Source organism: Gymnogyps californianus, chromosome 27 (genome assembly GCF_018139145.2).
Source record: "Gymnogyps californianus isolate 813 chromosome 27, ASM1813914v2, whole genome shotgun sequence".
Classification (NCBI taxonomy): Eukaryota; Metazoa; Chordata; class Aves; order Accipitriformes; family Cathartidae; genus Gymnogyps; species Gymnogyps californianus.
The window spans coordinates 4,625,050-4,652,649 of NC_059497.1; the positions used below are offsets into that span (position 1 = coordinate 4,625,050).

The 27,600-nt window shown below is 43.3% G+C and overlaps 1 protein-coding gene across 1 annotated transcript; it reads right to left on the reverse strand.

Annotated features, from left to right (window-relative positions):
• Window positions 1-1,108: 1,108 nt before the first annotated feature.
• NUDT3 (nudix hydrolase 3) lies at window positions 1,109-26,094 on the reverse strand. The gene is made up of 5 exons (XM_050911335.1): window positions 25,996-26,094; window positions 11,929-12,039; window positions 3,920-3,964; window positions 3,033-3,117; window positions 1,109-2,093 (listed from the first exon to the last, which is right to left on the reverse strand). The coding sequence occupies exons 1-5, from the start codon at window positions 26,092-26,094 to the stop codon at window positions 1,924-1,926; spliced, it is 510 nt and encodes a 169-aa protein (XP_050767292.1). The 3' UTR covers window positions 1,109-1,923.
• Window positions 26,095-27,600: the final 1,506 nt, after the last annotated feature.

Genomic DNA, 27,600 nt, shown 5'->3' on the forward strand with positions numbered 1-27,600 from the left:
TACATTCGTCTCTAAGTTGAAGTGAACTGAACTGGTGTAATGTAGGCTCAATTCCAGATGCTCGGTTTCAAGCTACTTCTCGAATAATGCCTCTCAGCTTTTTCTTATGCATGGTTTTTCATGTTAGCGATCACTGGCACTGCTTTTGGCCTTGCTACTCCACACCGATGAAAGCAAGGAGAACAAGTAAAGGAACAGAATAGGATCTTAAAATGAACAGCTTCTTGCCAACCAGCAAGGATACCATTCCCCCTTGTCCCAGGCTCCATGGATATTTCTATCAGATTTTCATATTGTAAGCGCTTCTCGGGAAGAGAGAAAACTCTGGAACAGTGAGTATTTATTAGAATATTTTTTGTTAAATAAAGAGGAGGGGAGGAAAAAAAAAAGAAGGGGGAAAAAAAAAAAAAAGAGTACTGCAGATTTAATTTCACATCTTGGCTATGCTCTGACAAAGGAGAAGCTACTGAATTCAGCAACCACTTCTTGTCCCAAGCCAGGGATTAATTAATGCCCCTCCCAAAACGTGTACCTGTCCCAACCCACCCCCCAGCCCCAACTCTTCCCATTTTATTTCCCAACTAGACAACACTGTTGGCAAATCAAGACAGCATGAAACTTACATCAATAAAAACAACAACAACAACAACAAAAAAAGTGAAGCGTGCCAATGCATCAGGGGAACTATCCTATTAAACGGTGTACTTCTCCAACTAGCAATTCTGCTCGGGAGTCAGCTGTACCTTTCACGGAGGGAGAGGTTAAACATTTTGAGCATGCTCCATGGTGCAATTGTAAGTGCTGCAGAACCACAGGACAAGAGATTGAACACCTGAATTTTTCCCCCAGGACTTCTTTTCAGGGACACACATGGTTATCCAACCGAGGGTTTGTGCAGTAACACTCAGTAAGTACAATCCGATGCTTTAGCACAAATTACAAGTATCCAGTTCAGCACGGTATAAGGCATGTGGACAAGAAGAGACATCAGCAGAACGCAGCAGGATCAGCAGAACAGCATTGGTGATTGACGCTCCAGTTTGTCAGACTTCGACCCCACTTCGAATCCCTGATTCCTACCACAGACAATGAAATTCAGTTTCTATCGTAGCGTTTCTGAGGCTATTTATTTTTGGCCAAGTGTTAAAAGACCAACTCCTTTTTCTTTCCTTCTGATGTAAATGCAGAAACATTGGCGGAAGCTGTAGGAGAAGCAACGGAGCAGCAGGGATATCTGCAGGTGATCAAAACTCTGCCCTCAACTTCAAGTGTCACTGCACTAGATCGGGAGATACTGAACGGGGAGTAAACTGGCCCAGCCACTAGCACTGTCACAGAATGTGTATTTTTTAAAAAACAGAACAAAAGGCAAACAGATTAATTATGAACCTTTCTTTTCAGAAGCAGACCAGGATTAAAAAAAATTCCCACAAAATTAAAATGTTAGATTCTCCATCTAAAAAAAAAACTTTATACACATGTGCTGAAAGTGACCACCACACAGGTCTGAACAGCACCGTACAGTACAGACTAAGACTTAAAGAGCTGATCTCACATTTGAAGTCTTTTAATTAAAAAAAAAAAAAGTGGCTATGGCTGGGATGACACAAACGGGACACTTCAGAACACAAGGCAGAGGCGAAACTGGCAGCCTCGCTCGCCAGGCCATGGAAGCGGTGTAACGGGAAAGGGGCACTTCATGCACAAAATGTATTTTACAAAATACATATGCAAAAAAGCAAAAAAAGCCAACAAAAAAAAAATCCCACCTTGCACTAAATTGCAGCACTCTTAACACTTGCTCTGCCACAGGCTGCTGCCCATGCCTTGTTTGATAGAGGAGGCATGTGAAAAAGGGGAGGGGGGAGGGAAATCCATGTTTCAGTCTATTTTTCAAAATTTCTCTCATAGGGACGTCTTCAGTCATCTGATGTCAGACACAGAGCTCTCAGAGTACGTCGTGGTCATGACAGGAGTGCCGTTGTTTGCCAAACAACCTTGCCTCAAGGTTTCAAAATACGAGGCCTGCACTGGTTTATGATACTGCAGAACTTTTATGGCATCTTCTATCTTAAACCATTCCCTTTTCCTTCCTGTGGGTAAAAAGAAAAATCAGTGGATGCAACGAAACGATGTTACCCTTTCTATGTTTAAACATTACTGTTGATTGGCTTTCAATCATTATCACGTGCACTAATGCCGTGAGAATAATTTCACCGTGTAGCAAAGTGTCAGTTCAAAAGACACTGGGAAATTTTCTCTCAGGATCCTCTGACCCCGAGGGCCACCTACTGCAAACACCACACTGATGGCTCCTCTATCCCCACAACAGGTATCTGTTTCGGGCAGCACATCCACCATGCAAACCAGCCGGTCTTGCATTTCCCAATTTAAAAAAAAAAAAAACACAACACATTTATTTTGCTATTTCCGCATTTTCTATTCAAGTCAGATACTCATTTTAAGACAACCCACAACAACACACACCAACCGTCATCCAATTTCCATCCATTTGCAACTGAACCTCAATTTTTGGTGGAGAGCACTCACTTCTTACTCTTTCCATTAAACCTCTTCCATACACAGCCTGAGGAAAGTCAAGTTACAGGTGCTGCAGTGCTATTGACAAACCTCACGCAGAACACCACATTCATTTTCATTTGGGAATCCGATTTAAACGCAAATATTTCGAAAGATAATGGGGAATGATTAATCCACACTGCCCACATGTATTTTCTTGTAGTCTTAGAAAGGACAGCTCTTCACGCTCTTTGCTTAGTATCTTAAAGTGCAAGGATTAAACACAAAATTGCTGTAGAGGCAGCTGTACAGCTGAATTGACTTCTCTTGGGCCACAGAGGTCACAAAAGCATCAATTTGACCACAATTTTTTTTTCCCGAGCAACCAAAGGACACACCACTGCAACTTTTCTCAACCGCCCTCACAAGGATTCCAGCTCCCAGAGGGATGCTAAGCTGACGTGTTCTGTCTGCATCAAACCAGTTAATGCTAGCAAGCACAAAGAGCTTACCAATATTGACAGAGTCCTCCCAGTCTTCCAACACTTCTGTGACGATAAGTACGTAAACATATGTCCTGTGTTTCCTGTCCCGATTCTAGAGGGCAAAGGGAACAGAATAACAACAAGGCTACCAAAGGAGATAAGGCAGGCGGGCACATGGTGACTACAAGTTGCAAGCTGCCTCACTATGATGCTGCGGTACCTTACACGCAGTTTCTCTCACATTATAGCTCATTCTTAGCTATTCAAAATTGTTGTGTTTTAAATGACAGGTCTGAAAGTATTAATAGGGATTGCAACCAAAAAGTCTAGTTCCTAATCTGTACGGCAGTATTTGGTGGATGGATATGCTTATAAACCAGCTCCTCAGCTGGGGGAAAAAAAAAAAACCAAACCAAAACACAGGAAAGATTTTTATCTATTTCACACAACTCTGAAATAGTGAAAAAACAACTGTAAAGAGAACTGTGCCTGGTACCTGTTGACCACGCGTCTCACTAGTAGTCATCAGGTCTTACCACACTCCTAATAGGAGCACACACGCTTCACCACGTTGCAGAGGCCAGTTTGGCAACGGGTGACGGCAGGTGCTACAGAACAAAGGAGAGCCACTGCTCCCCGGCCGGTGGGTGGCCTTTTTTGGCAGCAAGAAAGCTATGGAGGCACCGAGAATATTCACTGTTACACTGGCTTACCACTCGTGATTTCAACTGAAGTGGAAATTGCAGATGATCAGTATCGCTGAAAGGATCAGCATGCATTTTTATTTAAACGAGGAGTTTTAAGTTTTCCTTCAAACAAGTTATCTAGTTCACTTCACAACAAACTAGGAAGCACTTTTACTCCAAGACAATTTTTTGCATCAAAATTTCACAGCCTCAATGTCTGAAACTTACCTCAAAAATTCCCACTAATCTTCCTAACGTCCCTTTCACTCCAGCCTATGAAAAGTTAAAAGAGAAAAAAAAACATGCTTTAACAACAGGTCAGCACATATTTCCTTATTTGTTGTGCAGGAGCAGTTCCTCCAAACAGGAAGCAAATGTTGTCAAATTCTGTTAATCTGAAAACAACATGGTCACAACAAAAATGACACAACTGTATCATAAGCTCTAACCATGCACGCATTCCCAGGAATTTTTTTCTTCTTTTTCTATATTCAAACCTTTTTGGATTCAATCTGGAGGGGAAAAAAAAAAATTATTTGATGAGTTACTAATTGCATACCGATATACCCTGAACGACCAGAATCTCCTCTAAAGGTTATTATAGTCTAAGCATGGATAAAATTTGCTTTGGGGTTTCGCAGTTTAACCTCTTTAAAATTATAGTTTACGAAAATAACTTTAAAGTATGTATAAGACATCCACTTACACCATCAAAGCAACACGACAGCTACCAGGTATTTCAGGGATGTCCTGCATACATTTGAAGCAAGCTAATATAAACATAAAATACTTCCAATGTTGTAACGTGGCCTCTGGAACAGGAACAAGACTATTTTTGATATAACACAAAATGCAGATGTGCATTGAAAGAAGACTTTTGAACCAAGCACAGACACAAATCAACAGAAGATCTAAGCAACAGTTTTGTCTTCTATTTGAATACTACTGAGGATCTACCCACTTCATCTCATTTGCTGTCACTTTTTATACATCCACTCACTGCTGTGGCTCAGTCACTTTCTCGAAGTGCTGTTTCTCGCCTCTGCTCTCTGGTGTTGCATCATGCACGCATGCAAAATGCCATCCCACTCTCCTGCCCCCAGACCCATCCTTCTTTCCCAATAATTTACATTCCCTTCTTTTTACAACGGTAAATGGTTGGAACTCAAGTGCTACAGACAAGATGAGATTTTGCTCCATGACTTAATTGGTTTGAAACAACACACACAATCTGGCATACAACCCAGCCACGTTTGGAAGGTAAATTCGGCTGCTGTCTCTGGCAGCTGGAACACATCCTGAACAGTTCAGGAAAACAGTGCCTCTGCTCTTGCAGCCGAGATATATAGATCTGATTATGTCAGGCTTTTTTTTATTTAAAAAAAAAAAAATGTTTGGGTGAGGACAACTAAATATTTAATGGTAAGACCAATTCTCTGTCCTGAGCAGCTGAGATACACTGTTTTCCGCTTGTTCAGATACTAACCAGTTGCTGTAGAGTCATATGCTTTAGAAAGGAAGAACTTTTATTAATTAAAAGATTTTACTGGTTAAATTCCCAGCCTACTAAATGAACACACACAGATACCAAACAACACAGCCAGAGCACACCTCACTACTGCTTCTAACGATAGCTGATGGTAGAACTGCCCCCAAAAAAAGGATTTGTAGCTCCCCCTACTACAAGCATTCATAGAAATCTGTAATTCTTTCTGTAACATGCTCCCTGACCTCTACTTCTAGGAAGGAGCTTTTCAACCGAATCTTTTATGTTGGTTTTGGATGCAAAATTTATTGTCTCATCAGTATTTCTGACACTCTGCTCAGCCCATAGGTGGACCACTGACTATTAACCACAAGGCTATTTCTGGAGTCAAACAGCAATTCCATGAAGGTCAATGTACGCGTGTGTGCACACACCAGCGTGGCTAGGACAGATAACTGGTTTTGACCTTTGCAGATGAGTGATTTTACCTCATCTGCAAAACTGTTGCTGCTAACGTGGACTAATCTCTCTCAGAAGTGAACTGGAAGGCAAATACTTCAAATGAATTTCATTCAAAGAACTCCTTCAGCAGCCTCAAATGGTGGGACTTTTTTTTTTTTTTTTTTTTTTTTTTTTAGATAAGCAACCACATCAATCAGCCAGCAATAACACACAGAGGAACACAAGGTTTCCACCTTCGCAACATACATACATAAATATATTAAAAGGTGAAGTGTATATCAAATGTTTCAGGTAAATAACTACCTTAAGCCAATTTTCTTCACTTGTTCCTGGAGAAACCTATTGAACTTCTGCTCTCCTTACTTACCTGCAGAGGCACTGAATCAAAAGCCAGGGATGTTGTTCAGATGGTTTAGTGAACTCTCAAGCTTGACTAGAAACAAATTTATCTCCAGGCAACCAGCCAGCCTGGAAACTAAGCATGAATACTGCACAACCAGCCTCCCAAGCAGTTTATCCCCAGCTCTAAAACTGTGCTTGAAGTAATACAGGCAGGTGAGGAGCCCTTCCTTCTGTTCTGGTTAAACAGAGGCGACAGAAATAACGCTCTGTCTGCAAACTATGATGATTCTTCTCTGTTCTGTCTAGTCTTATTCACCCAAAAAAGGCACAAAAAGCAATGCCAAGACAAACAGGCGCTGTAGGAAAATCACGTTGAATTATCTCTCGACAACTCAAAGAAGTGCTAAGGTTTTCTTCACATATGAATTTATCACATGCAGTAGCAAATGGCGACACAAATTAATGGTTTGATTCAAACAAATATTGGGCTGATTTTATAAAGAGAGTCCTTACCAAAGGCTGCAAAGCACATCAACCATTACATCCTGGAGTCTAATGGTGCTCTCATCCTATTTTACTGGTATATACAGGACATCCAACGCAGACCAACTGGATTGTTTTACACCTATTTTTGATAAAGCACTTAATTCACACAGAAATAGGAAAGTCATAGTCTCTGTACGATCACGTACTTCGTTTAATGGAACAAACAAACGTGGAAGTGGAATTCACAGTACCACACAACTTTGTAACATAAGAGTTGCCCAAGACATCAGAGAAAATCATCTATAGCCGTTATCACTACCAAAGCAAGGTAGCTAACGAGCAACAAAACTGCCAGGCTCCTCTTTGGGCAAGCTCCCCACCTCTTGCTTTCCTATGGGCCAACCCCTCAGCACCCTGCCGACTCATCCTCGCTGCAGGACAACGAGCATTTTCTTGGAAAGTTAAAAGCATAGTCACAGGCTCATCCAGGACTGAAGCTGGATATAAATCTTAATTTGCACCAGATGACTCAGGAATCTTCTCCTCGGTAGTAAATGGACTGAGAATCCTCCGCCCTCATGGGCCACAACAGTAAGTGTCTGGCAGAGACAGCACAATTTATTTGGGCACACATTCCCCCACCAAGCATTAGAAGTGCTGCACATAGAGCCCGTGCTGCAATCCTCAAAATACACGCACGTCCTAGGAGGACGCTACTAAACCTACCAACAAGGGGTAGGAGAGCACCAGCACCAACTGTTCCATCTGCAGGTGTGAACATAAAGCAAATCAATCAAACGACAGTATTCCCCAGGAAGAGGCACACTCAGGTATAAAAGAGGACAGACAGAGCTTGCAAAATGAGCTGCTTTTTCACTGCTCTGCAGATCCAAATCCATTTCCATGTCCAAGGTAGTCCTCACCGGAGGAAAAGATAGATCTGGCAAGAGTGCATCAATGTCATAGCAACAGCCAGCTGCCCCAAAACAGCACACAACTTCAAACCGCTGCCGCACGCCCAGAGGGGTGGGCTGGGCGTTCAGGACAAGGAAGAAAAATCTGGAGGAAATGAAGCTTTACTAGTTCTGCTGCTCATGGAACAACTTGTTTTAATAAAGAAAAACTACTGAAGACATCCAAGAACAGCAGGTTCAGGTTTCAAAGCTGAAAATAAGTTCGGGTCAGATGCAAAAAGCAGCCTGCAGCAACACCATCTGTTCCTAGGGACAGCTTTTATTTCCTTCCATCTGAGCTAAGGAAAATGTGGGTTGGAATTTCAGCTATTTTACTTTGCTCTATTAGGCTCAAAGCCTGCATCTACTACAGATTACTGCTGGGCAAGAGGACTGTGGCAGAACACCCAAATCTTTGCTCTAATACTTGCAGTATTGACGGCAGTAAATCACACCCATAAAGACTGCTAGCTTAGACAAGTTCTACAGACGCCAATTACAGACCTGCTAGGCAAATTTTCTTGCTGTCTCTACTGTGTCTCAGAGAGGGTTATACTTACTCATCTAATTCTTTACTGCATTACAACCAATATATGCTTTTTACATTTGTGAAATAGAAATGAAATACCACGACAGAGCAAAGAACTTTAAGACACTGCACTCATTTTTATGAAGTTTGAGTACACAGGGTAACAGATGGTAGTGAACTTGGTACCACTATTTGCACTAAATATTACTAAATCTAGGAAGAGTTCAATGCCATCATCTCAGTCATTCATCCATGGTCCTTGCAATATTTAAAAAAAGTCTTCCTGTTTTAGCGCTGAAAGATAACAATATTCATATTCTAAATCACTAACAGAATACATGAAACAGAAAAGATTTTTTATAAAGCATGTTTAAGAGGGGAAAAGGAAAAAAAAAAAAAAAGAGGTCTAGCAACCAGATCAAAGTACTATCACGATGGACTATTTTTGATATTGGCATCAATTGCCTGTTTGATCACAGATCAAGCACAACTTCTCTGGCTTTTGATTCCCATGAAGAAAGCACGACTAACACTCCCATAATTTTATAGAACTTGACATTTACTAACTATTTAAAGGTCAGGATGTGAAAGATGCTGTAAGTGCAAAATGAAATGCCTTTGGGTTTAACAGATGAGTGTGGAGGCTTTTTCAAAGTCACTCTATAAGTTTAATTTAAGGCATCTATTTCTAAAACATGTTCTTCACCAGTTGCTCACACTCATAAAAAACCCTTATTCCTAACATAAAATTAATTTTGTGGAGAGAATGCAACAGCAAAAAAATCCAAGAATGAAGCAGCAAAAAATATACTAAATTGCCACTAACGACTGTTTTAAAACAGCACACCGTTTTAAAAGGTGAAGGTGAACCTCAGAACATACCTGGAGTTTACAGCTGCGTAAGACTGACTACATAATTTTTCAACAGTCTGTCAGAAATAAATGGTTTTATTCTGAAAAGGCTGCTCTCATTCAGAGCTAGTGTGCTTGTCTACTGCCACTTTGCCTAAAACCAATGCCCAGGAACTCAATTCACTTCAAATTTTATGCAGACAACAGCAAGCATGACAAGTGTTGGTACCTGTCTACTTTAATACTTCTGCTCGTACAGATTAATATAGATAAGGACTACCTGAAACTAGGACAAGGACTTCTAACTCAAACTGGGCCAGAGGGATCACAGGTTTCACTCAGAATCAATGTTTCATTTTCAGAACGGTCTTCTAAAATTTTGAAAATCAGAAAGAGGGAAAAGTCAGATTTCTATACATGACAATTATTCCAGCAATAACATGGATAAACTCAAACACATATGTGGTAAAATTAAAACAGTGAATGCAGAAGTTAAAAATCTTAGTTTAGGGAAGCATATTTTAAAAAGAAAATGCATACCATACAAAAAAGAATGAATTGAGAAAAACCAGCCTATTGTCATCTTCAAAGACCACAAGCAACTGAAAGGGTAATGAGTCCTTACAGCTCTTCCAACTGTCTCTTATTAAAATGGAAAAGGCATACCAAAGTCAGTGAAAGAAAGTCCACAAATTTCTTCCACAACTCTGACCAGCACACAAACCACCTTCTTTTAGGATAAAAATTACTTTGTGTTCATCGACACGGAGGAAACTGGATTTTCCCTCTCCCAACACAAGCAGCAGAGCCTGCTCAGCTAACCTCTTGTTTCCTTGCGAGTGACAGACATGCCTGTCCCAGGAGAGAAGCAAAGACATCAAACCTACTCAGAAATCAGCCTCAGCTACAACCTACCTGAAAAAGCCTAGATTCACATGAAAGGATGAATGAGGATTACCAGCTAGCATGCACACCAGTTGCCCAGCAGTCTCCTAAAACACCTCCTCTGCCAAATCAATAGCATAAGCTGGGCGCACAAGTCCTTTACAGCTGTAATATAACAAACATTCCCCTCCCGCATGCACATTCCCCAGCAACATTTTACAGTAAACAGCTCGCTGAGGTTAAGGCTGTTGATGTACATTATAATTTTGTGTGCGGATCGTAAGCAGCGTACTGGAACACAAACCTATTTGAGGAAGGCCTTACACACCTAAAAGCTCGCCTGTGTTTGCCACCTGTGTCAGCTAGCCTAATCATTAGCTGTAGAAGCACTCAAGCAATTTTATACACGTGACAGGCTGCTCTTCTGCAAGACGGCTTTCAGGAAAGCCTTTATCGTAACAGCATCTGATAGCTCCATTTCAGATTCCCCCCCTGCATTCACATCACACACTACTAGGTGTCGTGGAGGTTAGCCGTTGGGGTAATCCTGGAGCTCTCGATGTTTACTGTTTGTTGAGCGGCATTCAAGCAGATAGGTGCTTCGCTGGGAATGACTCAACCCTGCCAGGCTGCCACAGTTTGAATTACATTCTCATTCGGCACCGGTCCACGTGAGCGAGGGAACACCAGCTGAGCGAGAGGGGATTATCTCAGCCAGCCCAAACCAGTTCCTTCACTGCAGACTGAGCCCATGCCAAGGCTTCCTTTCAGCCACCGAGCTGTCACGGAAAGAGAGCGACTCTTCCAAGGCGCTGCTCTGCCCAAGGAAGGGAGGGTCGATACAGATTTATTTTAAGGATTTGAAAGGCGAGGCCGTGCACCTCCTGAATGAACCCTTGACTTCTGTATCAAATAACTTCATTATTAATAACGATTGGGTCGTAAAGCAGGAGTCTGAAGCTAGAAGTATTTCTATTGTTCTGGTTAAACTCACTTTGGCTTGTAATGTGTTTGAAAGATCGCCGAGTCACTAAAAAAGCAGGAGCTGTATTACAAGCTGGAAACTGAATTTGCAAGCAGCAATCCCCAGTACTAGAGGGACCTAAAGACACTTAAAAAAAATACATCTTTGACTGTATAATCTGTCATATCTTTCTGATAAACTGCTAGATTATAAAAACATCCAAAGAGAAACACACAACTCTGGAACTGCCACATTAGGTTCATCCAAAGGCCAAAATATCCAGCATTTTCTTAGACAGCAGCAGGTACTTCCAAATACTTCAGAGAAAAACCTTCATATACCAGACAATTAAATAAAGCAACTGCTTCCTCCCAAGTCCCATCAATTAGCTCTTGATTTCTGTTCTGCAGCACAAAGATTTATAACCCTCTTGAATGCATTTTTAATCCTGCCTTATATAACTGTGAACCTACTTGGTCATCCATATATAATCATTTAATCGTTTCTGAATCCAAGCATCTCTCCAATTTGATAATATTCGGAAGCAAATTCTAAAGACATGTTTTACATGCAATGTAGTCAACTGCCATTTGCTGTCTTTAAATTCCTTATGAAGAATAAAATTGTTCTTTCAGCTTTAAGAGAAAAATATGCCTTCTCCATACAGATCATCAATCTGTGTTTGATCTGCTGTTTGACCTCCTTTCTGAAATAGCTTCAAGTAAAAAAAAAAACAAACAAACAAAAAACATGAACACATTAGTAATTGTTGCTTATAACTCTTATGATCAACATATCTTACTCACATAAAAGTGAACATATGCACTAGACCAAAACATATTGAGGTCCCTGTTTTTGGAGTGCCTTTAGCGGCTCATAAGGTCTTATTTCTACCTTCTACCCAAGTATTAGATAGCTCCACAAAAACACAGCTGTTTTTTGAAGTTCTCTTAAGAAACTGTTCTTCATACAGAGAAAACAAAACGGAGAATATCATGGTATGTATTGAAATGACTATAGCCTAATTTTATCTATTTTCAGTTAAAGGTATCGGGCGAGGAAAAGTTCATTCCGACCGAGAGCCTTAATTACATTCCTATGCTATCTTTATTTAGGACTCCGGTTTCCCTCCCACGTATGACGGGGATATCACCAGTGACCCTATATTCCTCTTCACCTTAAGGAAAACAAGCAAGAGTGATGAAAACAAATCCACAAAGCCTTGGCTAACAATCAGCAGCGAAGCTCCAGGAGCTCCTGTTCTTGTCAAACACTCACCTCTTCACAGACTTCTCGCACAGCGGCCACGTTGGGCTCCTCCTCGGGCTCCATGCCACCCCCAGGGACAATCCATCGGTCAGGATGACGACTACTGCTAACCAGCAGCACCTGCGGAGAGTAGAGCACAGCTGATGTCTAAACCCAAGGCAACGCTCCTTTCCAGGGCCCAGCTGAAGAGAGAAGTTGTCTTTGCATCTCTCACACCTCCAAACACCACCAAGACAATGCGAGTCCTTGAAAATACTCCACTGTTTCCATGACACTTTCCTTAGCCCCTTTCAGACAGCTGCGCAAACTACATTATCAGTGACACCAAGGTACTCCAACACTCCAAATTATTTCAGCCATTATCTTCTCACTGCTCTGACACGTCGTAGAATAAATTATGCCTCTGCATACCAAAACGATTTGCTATTTGATACAGCATCACAATACTTACAGTGAACTAAGAGTTCACTGCTGTACTCAAAGTCACTACGTAGTCTTGACAGTTTGGGATACACATCACGCAACAACACAAGATGGCACAGAAGCTGCTCAGCGCTCTCACCCTTTGCAGAAGCAGCTTGATTTAACTTTATTGGTACCTTTGGCCTTGTCTGCCTCTGCAGTTACACTAACGACACACACAAGTCAATTAACTGCCCACTAAAATATTTATGCGCAATTGTTTTAACAGAGATTTTCAGCTTCCCTGTTTGCCTCTTCTTTTGCAGGAGGCACCAAAGAGTTCAGCTGTGGAGCCAGCACTTGGTTACTTTTGGTTTGGATGAGGTTGTTCAATGAGATATAAGCAAAATATAAGCCTACATTAAACCACTTAAAAACCCTAGGAAAAGGCTGCACAGAAGGACAGACTCTTTTGAATCGGGAAAATGGCTCAACCATTTTCACAGGAGTAATTTTTCATAAGCATGCTTTCTGGCAGTTTTTCTTGAAACATGTTTTATTCCAGTGTAATTCTGCTCTGTACAAGTTCGGTTTTTGTTTTGTCGTCTTCTAGAAACAAAAAAGCTAACTAACAATCTCAACTGGCTAAAAATTTTCCCAAAGAATATCGAGACACTATGCTTATTAAATCTACTTGCAATACATCCACGAGCAGAGATGGAAACTAAAAACAAAACTAATACTGTTTTTCAGCTCTCTAAACAAAGCTTGTTCATTAGAGTCATCATGCTATACTTCATCATTTCACTGGCACAAAGCTTAGAGCCAAAGCAACTTGCTCCAGAAACTTTCCAACATACCAGTCCAATTAGGTTACAGGCCAGCTGTAACAGTTTCAATCAGACATTTCGAAGTTAAACTGTGCGGGACACTAAAATCCCCAGCTTTACTGTGTAAATGTTGATTTACCAGTAGGATATGAAAAGATTTGCACTCATTATCAAGAGGAAACCTACCTACAGAATTCAAAATTAAACTTCTGAAACAAAAACAAGCGTAAGATTTCCAGGGTTTCCCAGTTCTTTTATCTTTTGAAAATTCTCATCTGCCAACCGACCACCCTGCAAAGTGATTTCTCATTTTCCAGGGCCACCCAGACCACACCAGCTCAGCACAGGGAAAAGAGGGGGGCCAAGAGACTGGAGCACGCCAGAGTGAGGAGACAAGGGTCAGTTGTGGGAGTCCAAACCACAGCTCTCAAATGCAGGAGTAGCAAAGCTTAAGGCAGAAACTGAAGAGGGGTCACAACAAACGTTTTGGCAACTGCTGGTCTAACCTTTCCTAAGTCTGGAACTAAACTCGGTGTTCTCAAGTGTCAGCACTCCTCTAATGAGCAATTTTCTGTGGATCCCACCAATAATAATGTCTCAGAGCCTCCTCTTCCTGCTTCAGTCAGAACCCACACCTCAATCCTGCCATGCATGAAGATGCATCATTTACCAAACAAGCCCATTTAAATCCCTGAGCACTCCCCAATCCGTCTATTGAATTAGGGCAAATGCATACTAGAAACAAATTAAGCTGAATGGGCTACCTTAATTCTGCAGTTTCCTAATGGAGATGCTTACTACCTGACCCATCTTCTGGCTTAGGTTGCAATGGAATAGCATTTACCTTACAGTAACATCCCGTGGTGTTTGGCCTTCTTCAAGAGAAAGACAGAATTCCTTTCCCTCAAACATCCAATCCATATAAAACGCCATCAGTAAGCCATGCCTAAATAGGAATGTAAACTGCCTTCATCCTCAGAGCCTTCAAGGCTCAGGGCAGCAGCCAGGTACTGTGGGCTGGGACTGTAAGGCCGTCACCAGCAGCCACCTCTGGTTTGCCAATATTTGGCCACTGCAGGCTCAGCACACAACGCACTCCACTGGCCTGTGCCATCTTATCACGGTACCTTTTCCTATTACGTTACAGGACTTTTACTTCGTCCTGACTCATTACCAGTAGCGTACACAGAAGAGCTTGGACTGAAGTTCCTAACTTCAGGTCAGCAGGTGATTCCGAGGACAAAGTTAAAAAAAAGTAACGGACATTTCAAGTATACATTTTCTTGCCAGGTAAGGAAGCATCATCTTTGTTATTTCCAATTTCAATTCAGAGTTCCAACTCAAAGGGAAAAAAAAAAAAAGATGAAAAAAAGCTGCAGAAACAGATCTTTGAAACTCAGCACAGCACACTTCATGCCATTGAACTCCTGCCACCTTCCACTTGTGAGAAAAAGTATCTGCTAAGAAAATCCCTGTACAAAGACTTCTACAGGAAAGCCTGCTGGACTGCTCAGACTAAGACAATGCTTTAGCAACACACTAGTAGGAACTTTTAGGTGTAAACAACAGTTTTAGGCAAAGTAAATTAACTTCAGCTGCTCTGGCAGTTGAGCATTTTCTGAATAGGATTAACATGAACAACCTTCGCTGGGAAGGAAAAACCTGTCATTCTCACACTTTAATGTAATCAGACTATTTCCTGTTTAATAAAAAGGAAATCCCATCAAGAGAGAGCAGGAAACATGCCCTACAAGGTCATTCTTTTAAAACAACTTTAAACAGGATATTGCTACCAATGAGATCTCCCAAGACAAAGGGGCCTAGTTCAAAACGAGGGTGAGACACTGCTGTGTTTTAAAAAACCACACATCTAAAAAAGTCCTGTGTCCCAATACACGCAACGCATTCAAAGGGATCAAGTAAAAAGGTCGTTATAATCCAAATCATAGAACAGTTTGGGCTGGAAGGAACCTTTAAAGGTCATCTAGTCCAACCCCCCTGCAGTGAGCAGGGACATCTTCAAACCAGATCAGGTTGCTCAGAGCCCCATCCAACCTGACCTTGAATGTTTCCAGGGATGGGGCATCTACCACCTCTCTGGGCAACCTGTGCCAGTGTTTCACCACCCTCATTGCAAAAAATTTCTTCCTTGTATCTAGTCTAAATCTACCCTCTTCTAGTTAAAACCATTCCCCCTTGTCCTATCGTAACAGGCCCTGCTAAAAAGTCTGTCCCCATCTTTCTTACAAGCCTGCTTTAGGTACTGAAAGGCCGCAATAAGGTCTCCCCAGAGCCTTCTCTTCTGCAGGCTGAACCACCCCAACTCTCTCAGCCTTTCTTCACAGGAGAGGTGCTCCAGCCCTCTGCTCATTTTTGTGGCCTCCTCTGGACCCGCTCCAACAGGTCCATGCCTTTCCTATGCTGAGGACCCCAGAGCTGGACACAGTACTGCAGGTGGGGTCTCACCAGAGCAGAGTAGAGGGGGAGAATCCCCTCCCTCGACCTGCTGGCCACGCTGCTTTTGATGCAGCCCAGGATACGGTTGGCCTTCCAGGCTGTGAGTGCACATTGTCACCTCATGTCCAGCTTTTCATCCACCAGTAGCCCCACGTCCTTCTTGGCAGGGCTGCTCTCAATCCCTTCATCCACCAGCCTGTATTGATACCAGGGGTTGCCCCGACCCAGGAGCAGGACCTTGCACTTGGCCTTGTTGAACCTCATGAGGTTCCCATGGGCCCACTTCTCGAGCTTGTCCAGGTCCCTCTGGATGGCATCCCGTCCCTCAGGCGTGTCAACTACACCACTCAACTACACCCTCTGCAAACTTGCTGAGGGTGCACTTGATCCCACTGTCTATGTCATTGATGAAGATACTAAACAGTACTGGTCCCAGTACGGACCCCTGAGGGACACCACTTATCACCGATCTCCACCTGGACACTGAGCCGTTGACCATTATCCTCCGGATGCGACCATCCAACCAGTTCCTCATCCACCGAACAGTCTACCCATCAAATCCAAATCTCTCCAATTTAGAGAAAAGGATGTTGCGGGGGACCGTTTCAAAGGCCTTACAGAAGTCCAGATAGACAACATTCATAGCTCTTCCCTTGTCCACTGATGTAGTCATTCCATCATAGAAGGCCACTAGGCTGGTCAGGCAGGACTTGCCCTTGGTGAAGCCATGCTGGCTGTCTCAAATCACCTCCCTGTCCTCCATGTGCCTCCATAGCTTCTAGGAGGATCTGTTCCATGATCTTCCCAGGCACAGAGGTGAGGCCGACAGGTCAGTAGTTCCCAGGGTCCTCCTTTCTACCCTTTTTAAAATTGGGTGCAATGTTTCCCTTTTTCCAGTCACCAGGGACTTCACCTGACGGTGCCATGACTTTTCAAATATCATGGACAGTGGCTTGGCAACTACATCAGCCAGCTCCCTCAGAACTCTGGGATGCACCTCGTTAGGTCCCATAGACTTACGTATGTTCAGGTTCCCCAGGTGGTCACAAACCTGATCTTCTCACAAGGCATATTTTCACAAGGCAACATCATTCAAATATTTTACAAACTGCCCCAAAGCCAGTAAAAAGAGATCTGCTGAAAAACAAGCTCTCTTTGAAAACCATTAATATTTGGGCGGAACAGCCTGAATGCTGTTTCCAAGATAAGAAACGCATTCTGCAGAAACCTTTTCCCCTGATAGCTGGATGGGAGAACATAAAATACCTGGGGAAGCGAAGATACCAGCTGAGCAGGTTGCAGAAGAGACAGCAGTAGTTTATATTTCTGCCATAACGAGGTCAGAATTATGTTCTAAGTTTCAGAACAAACATGTTCATATACCAAAAGGCTAACTTACACCAAAAAGCCAAGACAGAGAACAGCAACTATATATTCATTTTACAACATAACATGACAAAAAACTGTTACTCAACTGCTCAATTAGACTGAACATTTTCCAATACAACCGAATTTTACAAAATAAAGAGTACAGTTCTTTTAAAGGACCACCTCGAATGTTCTTGATACCTAAATTTTTGCTCATTAACTTCTTTATTACATAGAAACATTCATTTGAATATATACTAAAGAAGATATTTTAATCAAAATAGTCATAAAAAATACGCCAAAAATGACCTGACTTATTTTATTTTTTTAAATCAGGCCAAAACACAAAGGAAGGTTGACATTTTCATTTTATTCTTGCCAGGCAACTGTGTTTAAGATGGCTACTGAGACTCTTGGCCTACTAGGGATTCTGGGGGTAGATTTCGGAGCCAAGTCTTGCAGTCTTTTTGGAAAAGCATTTGCAGGTATCACGTTGCATGGCCAAGTTCTGTTTTCCAGGATTTGAAAGACAATTATGTCATTTCAAAGCAGGGAAATGAGCAACACAAGCCTCCTTGGCAATGCACAAGGCAGCCCTGAAGTAGCTCTCTCACACAATCAACGAAATAAGAGAAAGGTTAGAAAAATAAGCAAAGTTTGAAGTCTACAGCAGGGGCTCCTAAACAGTGCTAGGCTGTAGCCCTCATGGTAAGCAACCTTCAAAGCAGCATGCAAACAAAAAATCCAAACAAATCTAGAGCAGCCTACCAACTTTCCCCCGGAGGAGACAGGAAACATGCCGAGACATCTAAGGCTGCCTGGACCGCCACACGCAGAACTAGGAGCTCCATGGGAAAAGGGGAAAAGAGCTTGTCACTGGAATAAATCTGGGAGTCCCTGATACACAATGCTGACCTTAAAACAACCCAATTACATACAAATCTGTTGTATTCACATCAGGGTTTTTTTTCTCCCCCCCCCCCCGAAATAATGGTGCTTTGCAAAGCAAAAACTAGGCAACCAAAATAAGGCAGAGAATTAATTCCCAGTTAACAAAACAGAGATTGAAGGATTCCCAGGTTCTTTCATGCTATTGTGGATTTAAACAACCACCACCACCACTCATAAATAAAACAAGAGTAGCTACACTGTAAGGAACATGATTCCTAGAAAGAGGCTCCATAGAAGCATTACAGCACAGACGAAAAGGGCTATAGCATTATTGGAAGCTGGGCTACAACGTTATTAGAAAATGAGCTGTGAACCTTCCAGGCTTCCAGGAAAAGACAGTCCTACCCACGCGCGCCAGCCTAAGGACAATCAAGCTGGCAGACTTAATAAGAAACAGCAGACAAGATGTTAAATACATGTTTTTTGGCCCAGCCAGCATTCTGCTGCCAGAAGCCAATCTATAGCTACTGGCTACTGAAACAGCCTCGGCACTTTCTTTCATGCTTTCTATCAATATTAAGCCACAAAATCATGTATTTTGCATAGCAACTTAAAGCACAAACCTCCCGACATTTAAACTCATTTCACACTTTAGCACTACTTATCAGAACACAGACTACAAGAAAATAACATGTCTCATAACACACTGTACTGAGACTGGTGGAGAAGATGGCTGACTTCAATGATTTTTGCCTGTACAATCTCTCTTTGTTTGAAAGTTTCAATTTAATAAGAGTCTCTGTATTCAGGGGTTTGCAGTTTAGCTGTGCTAGTGACTCTCCGATTTGCCCTACGACCAGGCAGGATATTGTAGCCGGTGCAGCTCTGTGTCCAGCATAATAAAGACCTTTTATGCTCTACTCAAAGTTAACAAACGTTCTCACAATCCCAATATATTACTGTTACTGTACTTAATGCTTTTATATCTGACAAAACCAGGATCTCGATTCGACCCCATCAAACCACCTTTAAACACTAAGAACAGCATACACTGACAAACGGAGTTGAAGAGGAGCAGGAGGGGAAAAGAGACACTGTAGTTAGCAAAAATTAATCCAATTTAACCAGCAGAAACACGGCCTCAATTACACTACAACAAAACACGCATTTTGCCAAACTACTAACGCAGGATGGTCTAAACACGCATGCCAAGGCTTACAGGAGGGCTTCTCCCACCCTCTTGCTATTCAGGGCACGTTACGAAGTTAGCACATAGTAGTAACAAGTACAGCCTGTGGTCAGCAAGGCTACAGCCGGCTTTAAACATGACAATGTCTTTAGCTAAGACACACAACCTCAACAGCAAGCCACAGAAAAACCCTCTCCTGACCATAACAGCATGTCCTCACAGGAGCAGTACTGTTCCTCAACAGTATACATTTCCTTAGACAAGTGTTATTTTCGCACACACACCCGCACCTTGCTCCGGAGCATAATGCGATTTAACCTACAATGCAGTACCTAGAAACTGGAGGCAGAAAATTAATGGCAGAAAGCTAGAAGGGGAAAGTATTCACGCTACAGAACTTGACAAAAGTAAAACACAAGTCTTGAAAAAGGAGCAAGAGGTGAATTGGAAGAAGTTCAAGTCATTTCAAGTGTTTGGATAGCACCTACAGTACTATAATCATAGAGGAAAAAATAAAGAAAATTCTGTTGGTTTTTAGGCTACTTCTTAGAATAACAATAATAAATCATCACGTACTGCACTGCTACTCTGGCTTCAAAATACCAAGGGTCATATTACTGTTACTACAGTTTTCTTGTGACTTTAGAGTGACCGCTTACTCTTACCGAAGAGGAACACAATCCGGAGTCCTCTCCCTCCATCAAAATTATGTTTTAGATAACCACAAAAATTATCTGCAACATGCCTTTCACAGCAGGGACAGGACAGGGAAAACAGCTGAAATGCCTGAACCAGCAGCCGCTTGTTTCAGAAGCAAAGGGCTGATAAGGAGGCACTCCCAGTGAAAGACCCCAAAACCGATAACCTATTTCTACCTGTCAAAACCAGTTTGTTGACCAGTCGGTACTTACACAACTTGTCCAGGCAGACTTTTTCCAGAAGGAATGCTAGCTTGTAAACCGCCTTTTTTAATAAGAAAAAAAAAAAAAAGAAATGAAGGGAGTATTTTGGCCTTTTACACAGACCAAATGATTCCGGATGTCAGCAGTTGCATATATATACACTTACTGTTTTGATTAACAAGTCCTATTCATAAAATAAAGCATGCAAAAACCCTACAGCCATGAAAACTCTTGAGAAGCTTTTCAAATACAAGCAGTTAATTCTACGCATAACATCAATATATGTTATTTACACAAGAAAAAGTAACCACCCAAGTCAATACGAATGAAAATAACATCCAAACCATCTGAAGCATCTTAAAAAAGAATCTACCCAGTAGGTAATTTTATCCCTCTGAATTTCACATGTTAACATGAAATTTCTGAGAACAAAGAGTTAGTGTGCATTATCCACTGCACAACAAAGACAGCTACAGAGAAACAACTTCTGATACAAATACAAAATTTGAAGGATCTTTGACTAGTCTGTGCAGTCAGTCTCTCAGCTGGACTGAAGAAGAACTACTGTTTAAAGAAACCGAGTACCTGCTTCCCAACTGCTCGATATTATATACAGCATCTGAACACTGATGTTTATTATTCATAAGGTAGAACAGAGTTTCTTAATTTTGTTCCATCCAATTTTTCTGGGCGACCCCATCACAGAGGTATGCAAACCAGGATAATTTTCCCTATTTCAAAAAAAAAAAAAGATGAAATCCAAGCACATGACCATTTTTCTTTGACTGAGAAGGGAAAGAGTTGTTTTTCCAGACCTTGAGAGACCATCCATGGAAAGATTAGGTCCTTTGGCAGCAGTCCCAGCTGGGTACACCCCCCAATTGCTTGTACCTGCCTCCACGCTTGTCTGAAGGGTGCTGAGACGAACCAAGTCAGGGAACTGATCGTGAGTTTTAAGAAAAAAAAAAAGGGGGGGGACGGGACACAAAGAGTGAGGAGAGAAAGGTAGGAAAAACAGCTACAGCCTCTGGTCAGGCAATAAACGAATCGGAGATGAAAGAGATTTCAGAGAAGCCTTATGCAGAGGAGAAGAGACAGCGGCCACCGCTGTTGGGTCCTTCTCAAGAAACCTAGGGGTGGAGTACACTCTCTCCTCTTTCCATATTCACCACTTTCCCTGAGTTGCAGCAGAACAAAACTGACTCAATTCATCAGTTTCACAACAGCTTACAGAGCTCCCAGTAAATTAAGTGAAAACTTAACAATTTTCATTCTTTTGTAGTTTGGGAAAGTACAAGAGACCATGGAATTGCTTGTAAAATTGTTTATGAAAGCTGCTTTTATGAAAGCGCTAAACACTTTTTAAGATGAAAGCTAGGTTTTGCAGAGGTTTATACTCTTGATCTTGGAGAAAACTAGCTACAAGCACAGCTGAGAGGGACAGGAGCAGCACAAGCAAGAGAACTATTTCTAAACTGGCCTATATCCTACTGGAGACGTGTTAGCAACAGACAGGGAGAACTTTATTTGGTTTCAACCACAACCCTTTTATGTAGCTGAAGGGAACGTACAGAGTCAGGCCGAGCCATTGGAACAGAGGTTCTGAGACTATATTCCATGGCAAGTACGATGATCATATGACGCTGGGCTCCCTTTACGTCCCAACAGTGAAGTACTCCAAGTGGTTTTAGCTATTATATATTGAAGCAAATGCACAAAGGATGGCCCAGGAACACTGTGTGATCATCAACGTAGTCTACAGTTGAAATTTGAGAACTGCTGTATTACATCATAGCTTGGTTTAAAACTGACCCAAGAGAAGCAAGAAGAAAAAGGTTAGTTTGCATTCAAATTACTTTCCCCAACCGAGGCTGTTGTGGGGCTACATCAGCGTAGCTTTTGGTGGCCGTATTGGCTTGGCACACTCATAGAGCGGCAGAGCCAGGGCGCTTACCAGACGCTGTGTGAAAGTTCTGTTTTCTCATCTCAATTTAGACTTCATTCACAACTAAGAAAAGACGACCAATCCTGGATCCTATTCTTTCCGAAGCATTTCCTCCAAAAGTCTTTAAAAATACCAGTTGTTAATGAGCAGCCTGTCCTTTCACCAGATACAATGCAGGCATGCTTAAACCTGTAGCTACACCAGTGCAGGACTTAAAGCCAAATGGATCCTTTTTATTTCTGTTAAAATATAACACAGAGATGCTGCCATTCAGCAGGCTTCCATCTGCTTCTTAATAGTAAGACATTAGTGAAATTTTCTGGAACATTTCCTCATTGAAACAGCTGGTCTGCACAAAAAATACTTGTGTTATTTAAAAATAACACCATAATAGCAATATTGAGAGGCACAGACATCACAAGCAATAAAATGAGTGATTTCGGAGGTAACACAAGACCTGGGATCTCCTGATCTGCACGCTCTCCTTCCCCACTTTTGCAGCAGGAGCAAATATCAAGGGAGTTTACTCCATTTGCAAAGATGAAAACAGCAGAGTCCTGGCGTTCGGCTGCCGAAAGGTCCTTTGAAGTCTGTTCACACTCTCTTTGAGTTAATCCTGTCGATTGCCCTGCTCTCCCTCCTGCCCAAAGAGACATCACTCTGCGGTGGCTCACTGTTTATGAGACAACACAGCTATAGATTTTTTTTCCACACAACCCAATTAAGAAATGTAATTTTTGCTCCATTTGAGATTTATGTTTAAATGAATTCCCTCTGTACTGCTTTTTAAAGGAATATGTAACAAAGACATCTTGTCAGCCAACGTTTGGTCTTCTAAAAATGTTCTGGAGCTTCTTTCACATCCAAAAGTAGTAGCTTCCAAATGCAATACAGAGAAAATGTGCAAGCTCGAGCAGCATAAGGAAAAAATAAATCACTTAAAAACTAAAAAAGAAACAAAGCAAGTATTATTATGTTAAGACTCTATTTGCAAATTTAATGCCTAACCAAAGACATGCTGGTTTAGCAATCCCCTTGATTGCTAAGATTTTAAAGAAAATTAAATCAATTAACTGAAGAGTTAGGGGGTAAACACCTAAAAAGAAAAAAAAAGTAGCCTCCTCTGTAAGTGTAAACAGAATTTTTTTTATTTTTTCTTGTTCATCGACAAAACTGTTTAATTCAGGAACTAATTAGGGATTCAAAAAGGGAGAAAACTTGTTTTTTTAAATTCATAGCAGGAAATGAAGAAGAAATGTGAGAGCTAAGATCTACTATGTCTTAAGCGCTTAAAAGAAACAGTAACCAGAAACAGCCAGTCCTACAAAAAAAAAAATATTTTAATACAGCAAGCTTAAATTATTTATCAAAACACGCTTTTTTTTTTTCCTTTTCTTTTTAAACAGTAAGCTTTTAATATATCTTTAACTAACATACTTTGGTTCTGTTTTTTCTCCCCCTCCCTGGAGAGGCCTTTTAAACAGATCTCAATTTCCATTTAAATAGAAGTAATCAATAATAAAATATGTCAGTAGCACAAAAAAAAAAGTATTATTCTCCAAGAGAAAAAGAAAAATGAGAAATCTTTCACAGACACGTTAAACTGTATAATTAAATGTGTACAGATAAGACCTATCTTATCGAAAAAGTGCAAGTAGCAATAAGATTAGACAAGCAGACTTCTCTCAAATTAAAGTTTAAATAAACGCTAACAAATGAGAATTAACCTAAGAAATAATTAGAAAGAGAAATTAATAAAAATCAAGGTTTCCTGCTTGCTGATTTCAATAATCGATACAAGCATAATTTAAACAGCTTCTAGGCCTTCTGACTAAGATCAAGAGCAGTATCTGTGAAAGGAGTCCATTCTGGTGTGTATGTGTTTAGCATGGTGTGACTTGAAATAACCTTCCTAAATGCTTTTGTTGAAAAAGTCCACTTCATGACCGGCTATTGCAGTAGGTATGTAATAGATGAGAACACAGGATCCAGTTTCAGCTCTGCATTAAATACATACATACCGTAAATAAATATGGTGTTTGAAAGGCTGTGTGATGTCCTCAGGAGGCCAATTCAAAATAAAAAAACCCTGTAATTCACTGCTTCACTATTTCTGTGGCTCACTTACAAAAAAGCACACACATGCATGTACTTGAGGAAATCAATCTACATCCCATGCCGCATCATTTACAAAGCAATCAGTGCTCCTTAAGGTGTCACAGAACAGTACAACACACCACCTGATTTTACTGGGGAGATCAGAGACAAGGCCAAACACTAACAGTGACCAAAGCTCAAGTGAGAAAACGATGCTTACGTGAGAACCTGTATTGCCCTGAGACACAAAAAGTTTTCCAGAGCTTCACTTGCAAGTCTTCATAACAGACCCATGGAAATGACAAGGCACAATTAGCACAGGGAGACAGCTACCTCAACTCCTGCCTTTGAAACTGGAAACAGATTTTTCTACTCTAGGTCATCCCTAGAAACTAAAGCCTGAAATTGTACCAGTTTAAATTAAATGAGATTTTCAATCCACTGAAAGTTGTTGCAAACCACAACACAGACACAACTTTGACATAAAAATGGCTTTAAAGCTCAACCTTAAACAAACCTAACCAGCTCAATCTACACGGAACGAAATTTGTCACAAGTTAGCATGCCTCTAGAACGAGTTTACTTTTCCTTCTTCAACCATTTCAGGTCAGTATTGTGAAACTGCCATGTTAATGCACCTTTGTGTTACCAACACCGTAAGAGCTCTGGACACCAGTTCCCACCAGCCAGAAGACGTAACAGGCCACCGCCGTGGGGTAAGCTGGAGCCTGTATGACACTGCAAATTGAGGTGTTGTAAAATAAAGACTAACGACCAGTCAAAAGCTGATTGCATCAGGTAGCTCTTAAAATTGCATTTCTATCTTCAACCATACTGTAATCAAACGTGGTCAAGCATCTGACTCTTGAGAAGAATTGCCACACTTGCCTCACAAATTGTGTAAAAATCACATCAGGAAACTCAGATGCCTTCAACCACCCATGCTGATTAGCCCCAGTATCATTACACAGTACAATTACAGTCTTCTTCATAGTTAGTTCCAAGTATCAGAAATTTCCTCAAAGTCAGTGGGAAGGACCAGCTACGACGAACGCTTCACCAAAACACATTGCTTTCATTTCAAACCATTTATGCTTGAAATGTTGACACTCTTCACCATGACAGCACAGCTACAAAGGGTTTGTCAAGCCTCCTTCAGCATGTTAAATAATAACTGAACGGTATGCTAATTTACTTTCCTCCAGTGAACCGCCTGCATTCCCTTCCGATTTCCTGTAGCTACAAATATGATAATCAAGAGAACAAAGACTTTAGCACAGCCACTCAGGAACCAGTAAATGAAATGAAGTATGCCTGACTCCAGAAGAAGCAAAAAAAAAGACCTGCAGCCTAGCTTGTCCCGAGCACCCCAAGCCCACGTGAAGAAGATATTAAAGAAGAATAGTGAAAAACTGCACATCTGAGTAAAGTTTCTCTTTTTAACTGCACGGACAATACGACCACTTAGCAACACGGCCGTTCTCAAACTAACCAATCTACCTTTAATTCCCACTTCCTCCCAAGCCTCTCTGGACAGCAACTTCTGGCACTCCATCAGTCCCCTTTTATCCCAGTTTCTTTTTATAAATCCAAGGTCAGGTTTCCTCTCCCATCTCATGTGATGTGCTGGACTGAAGTTCTGCCAGCGTGGTCGGTCCACTCAACTGCCAAATCCCATCCCGTGCCACAACCCTCCTTACCAGGCTGTTCCACCACCCCACGATACACAACCTTTCATTCTGGGCATTCTTCTCATGTTTAGCGGAGAGAAATAAAGAAAAGGGGGAAACACCAACTTTCCCAGCGACGCTTAATTGCACCAAGAAGAAAAAAAAAAAAAAAATCCCGCTGCAACCAAGTCACACCCGGGCGGCTCCGGGGGTGCAGGGTGTGCTGCACGGGGGTTCCCCTGCGGCACCCGCCTTCGCTCCCCACCCCTGCCCCCGGGGAGGGGGGGGACATGCACCCGCCCGGCCGCGGCCCCCCGGCCCTCACCTCCTCCTCGCTCTCGCTGCGGAAGCACAGGCAGGCCGCCCGCTTCTTGTAGCCGTCCCCGTCGTAGGTGCGCGTCTGGTTGGACTTGAGCTTCATCATCCTCCGCTCCGAGGGGGCGGCTGGGGGGGACGGGGGGGGGGGGGAGGGGGGGGGGCAGGCCGGAGGACGGCGAGGCCCGCGGCCTAGAGGGCGGGGGCGGGCAGGGTGGCGGCGCCGGGAAGGACCCGCCGGGGCTCCCGCGAGGGGCGGGCGGGGAAGGACGGGGGGGGGGGGGGGGGGACGGAGGGGGGCCGCCTCCCCGCGACAGTCTCTTTCTCGGTCTCGGTCTGTCTCCCGCAGGCCGGGAGCCGCCCGCTACGCGCTGCCGCCTTTCGCCCGCCTCATCCCTCCCTTCACTTCCAGCCGCTCCGCCGCCGCTGCCAGCGCTCCGGCCACCGACGACGACGACGACCGCGACGCCATCTTGGGGCACGCTACGCAAACGGCGTAGAGCCGCCGGGCGGGGGAGGCGGCGGCGGCTGCCCCCTGCCGCTTCACGGCGCGCCCGCCACGCAGACGGCGCAGCCCGGCTTCCAGAATCGCTCCCCCCCGCGCAGACGGCGCCACCACGCCTCCGCCTCCTCCCTCCGCCTCGACGCGAGCCCTCTGCGCCAGCGGCGCGGCGCAGGCCGCCTTCGAGAATAAGGCGGCTGTTCGTAGGCCGCCGGGCGGCTGCGTGCTGGGGCGCCCTGGCAGTTACGCAAAAGGCGCCGGGGCAGAGCCGGCCCCCAGCGCACATGGCCCCGCTTTGACAGCGGCTCTACGCAAAGCGCGCAGACGCTGGGGAGGGAAGAATGCCCATCTTGCGCAAGGCGGGGGGGGCGGCTTACGCCAGTGGCGGAGCGCGGTTGCGGGGGTCCCATTGTACCCCGCGGGCGGGAGCGGAACAAAGCGGGGGGGCGGCGGCGGTGGGGCAGGCCCGGGACGGGGGCCCTGCACCCCGGGGCGGGGGCGGCCTCTGCAAGCCGGGTAGCCTCAGCCGTGGAGACACCAGCACCGAGCCACCTCACGGTGGGCACTTGCAGGGCCCCCCCACTATTGCGCACGCTCCTTGCTCCCCACGGGCCTCTCGTGGGCATTTTTAGGCTTCAGCCTAAGGGTACAATTTCACCGGGCAGCCTGTAAGCCTCAAAATTGCACCCCAGGAGTGGCTAACATCAGCATCACCCCACTGCAAAGACACCCGTGTTTTGCCCGCACCCAGGGCTTGGCTTGTTTGCACAGTGGTCGCAGGTAGAGGGGTGCCGTCGTACAGCCCGGCCCCGATTTTGTGTGCTCCCCCAGGAGGAAAACCCTGGCAAAGGGTCAAGCACATCTCTGAGCGGTGTTTGCCCAGCATTAGTTTGGCTTCAGCAGCCTGGTCTCCGCTCCACCACAGGAGACAGTCGAAAACAGAGGGTAAGCCAAGAAGCCTTCGTCATCTTCCGACTCCGTACGTGGGTGGAAGAAAAGGCTCTTTGCCAGGTGTGGATCCCACCAGAGAGCACCCAGGGGAGGCACCATCCAGAAAGGAGACCCCATGAACAGCCATGCCTCTCAGACCCCCATCCATCAGCTCAGGCAGCC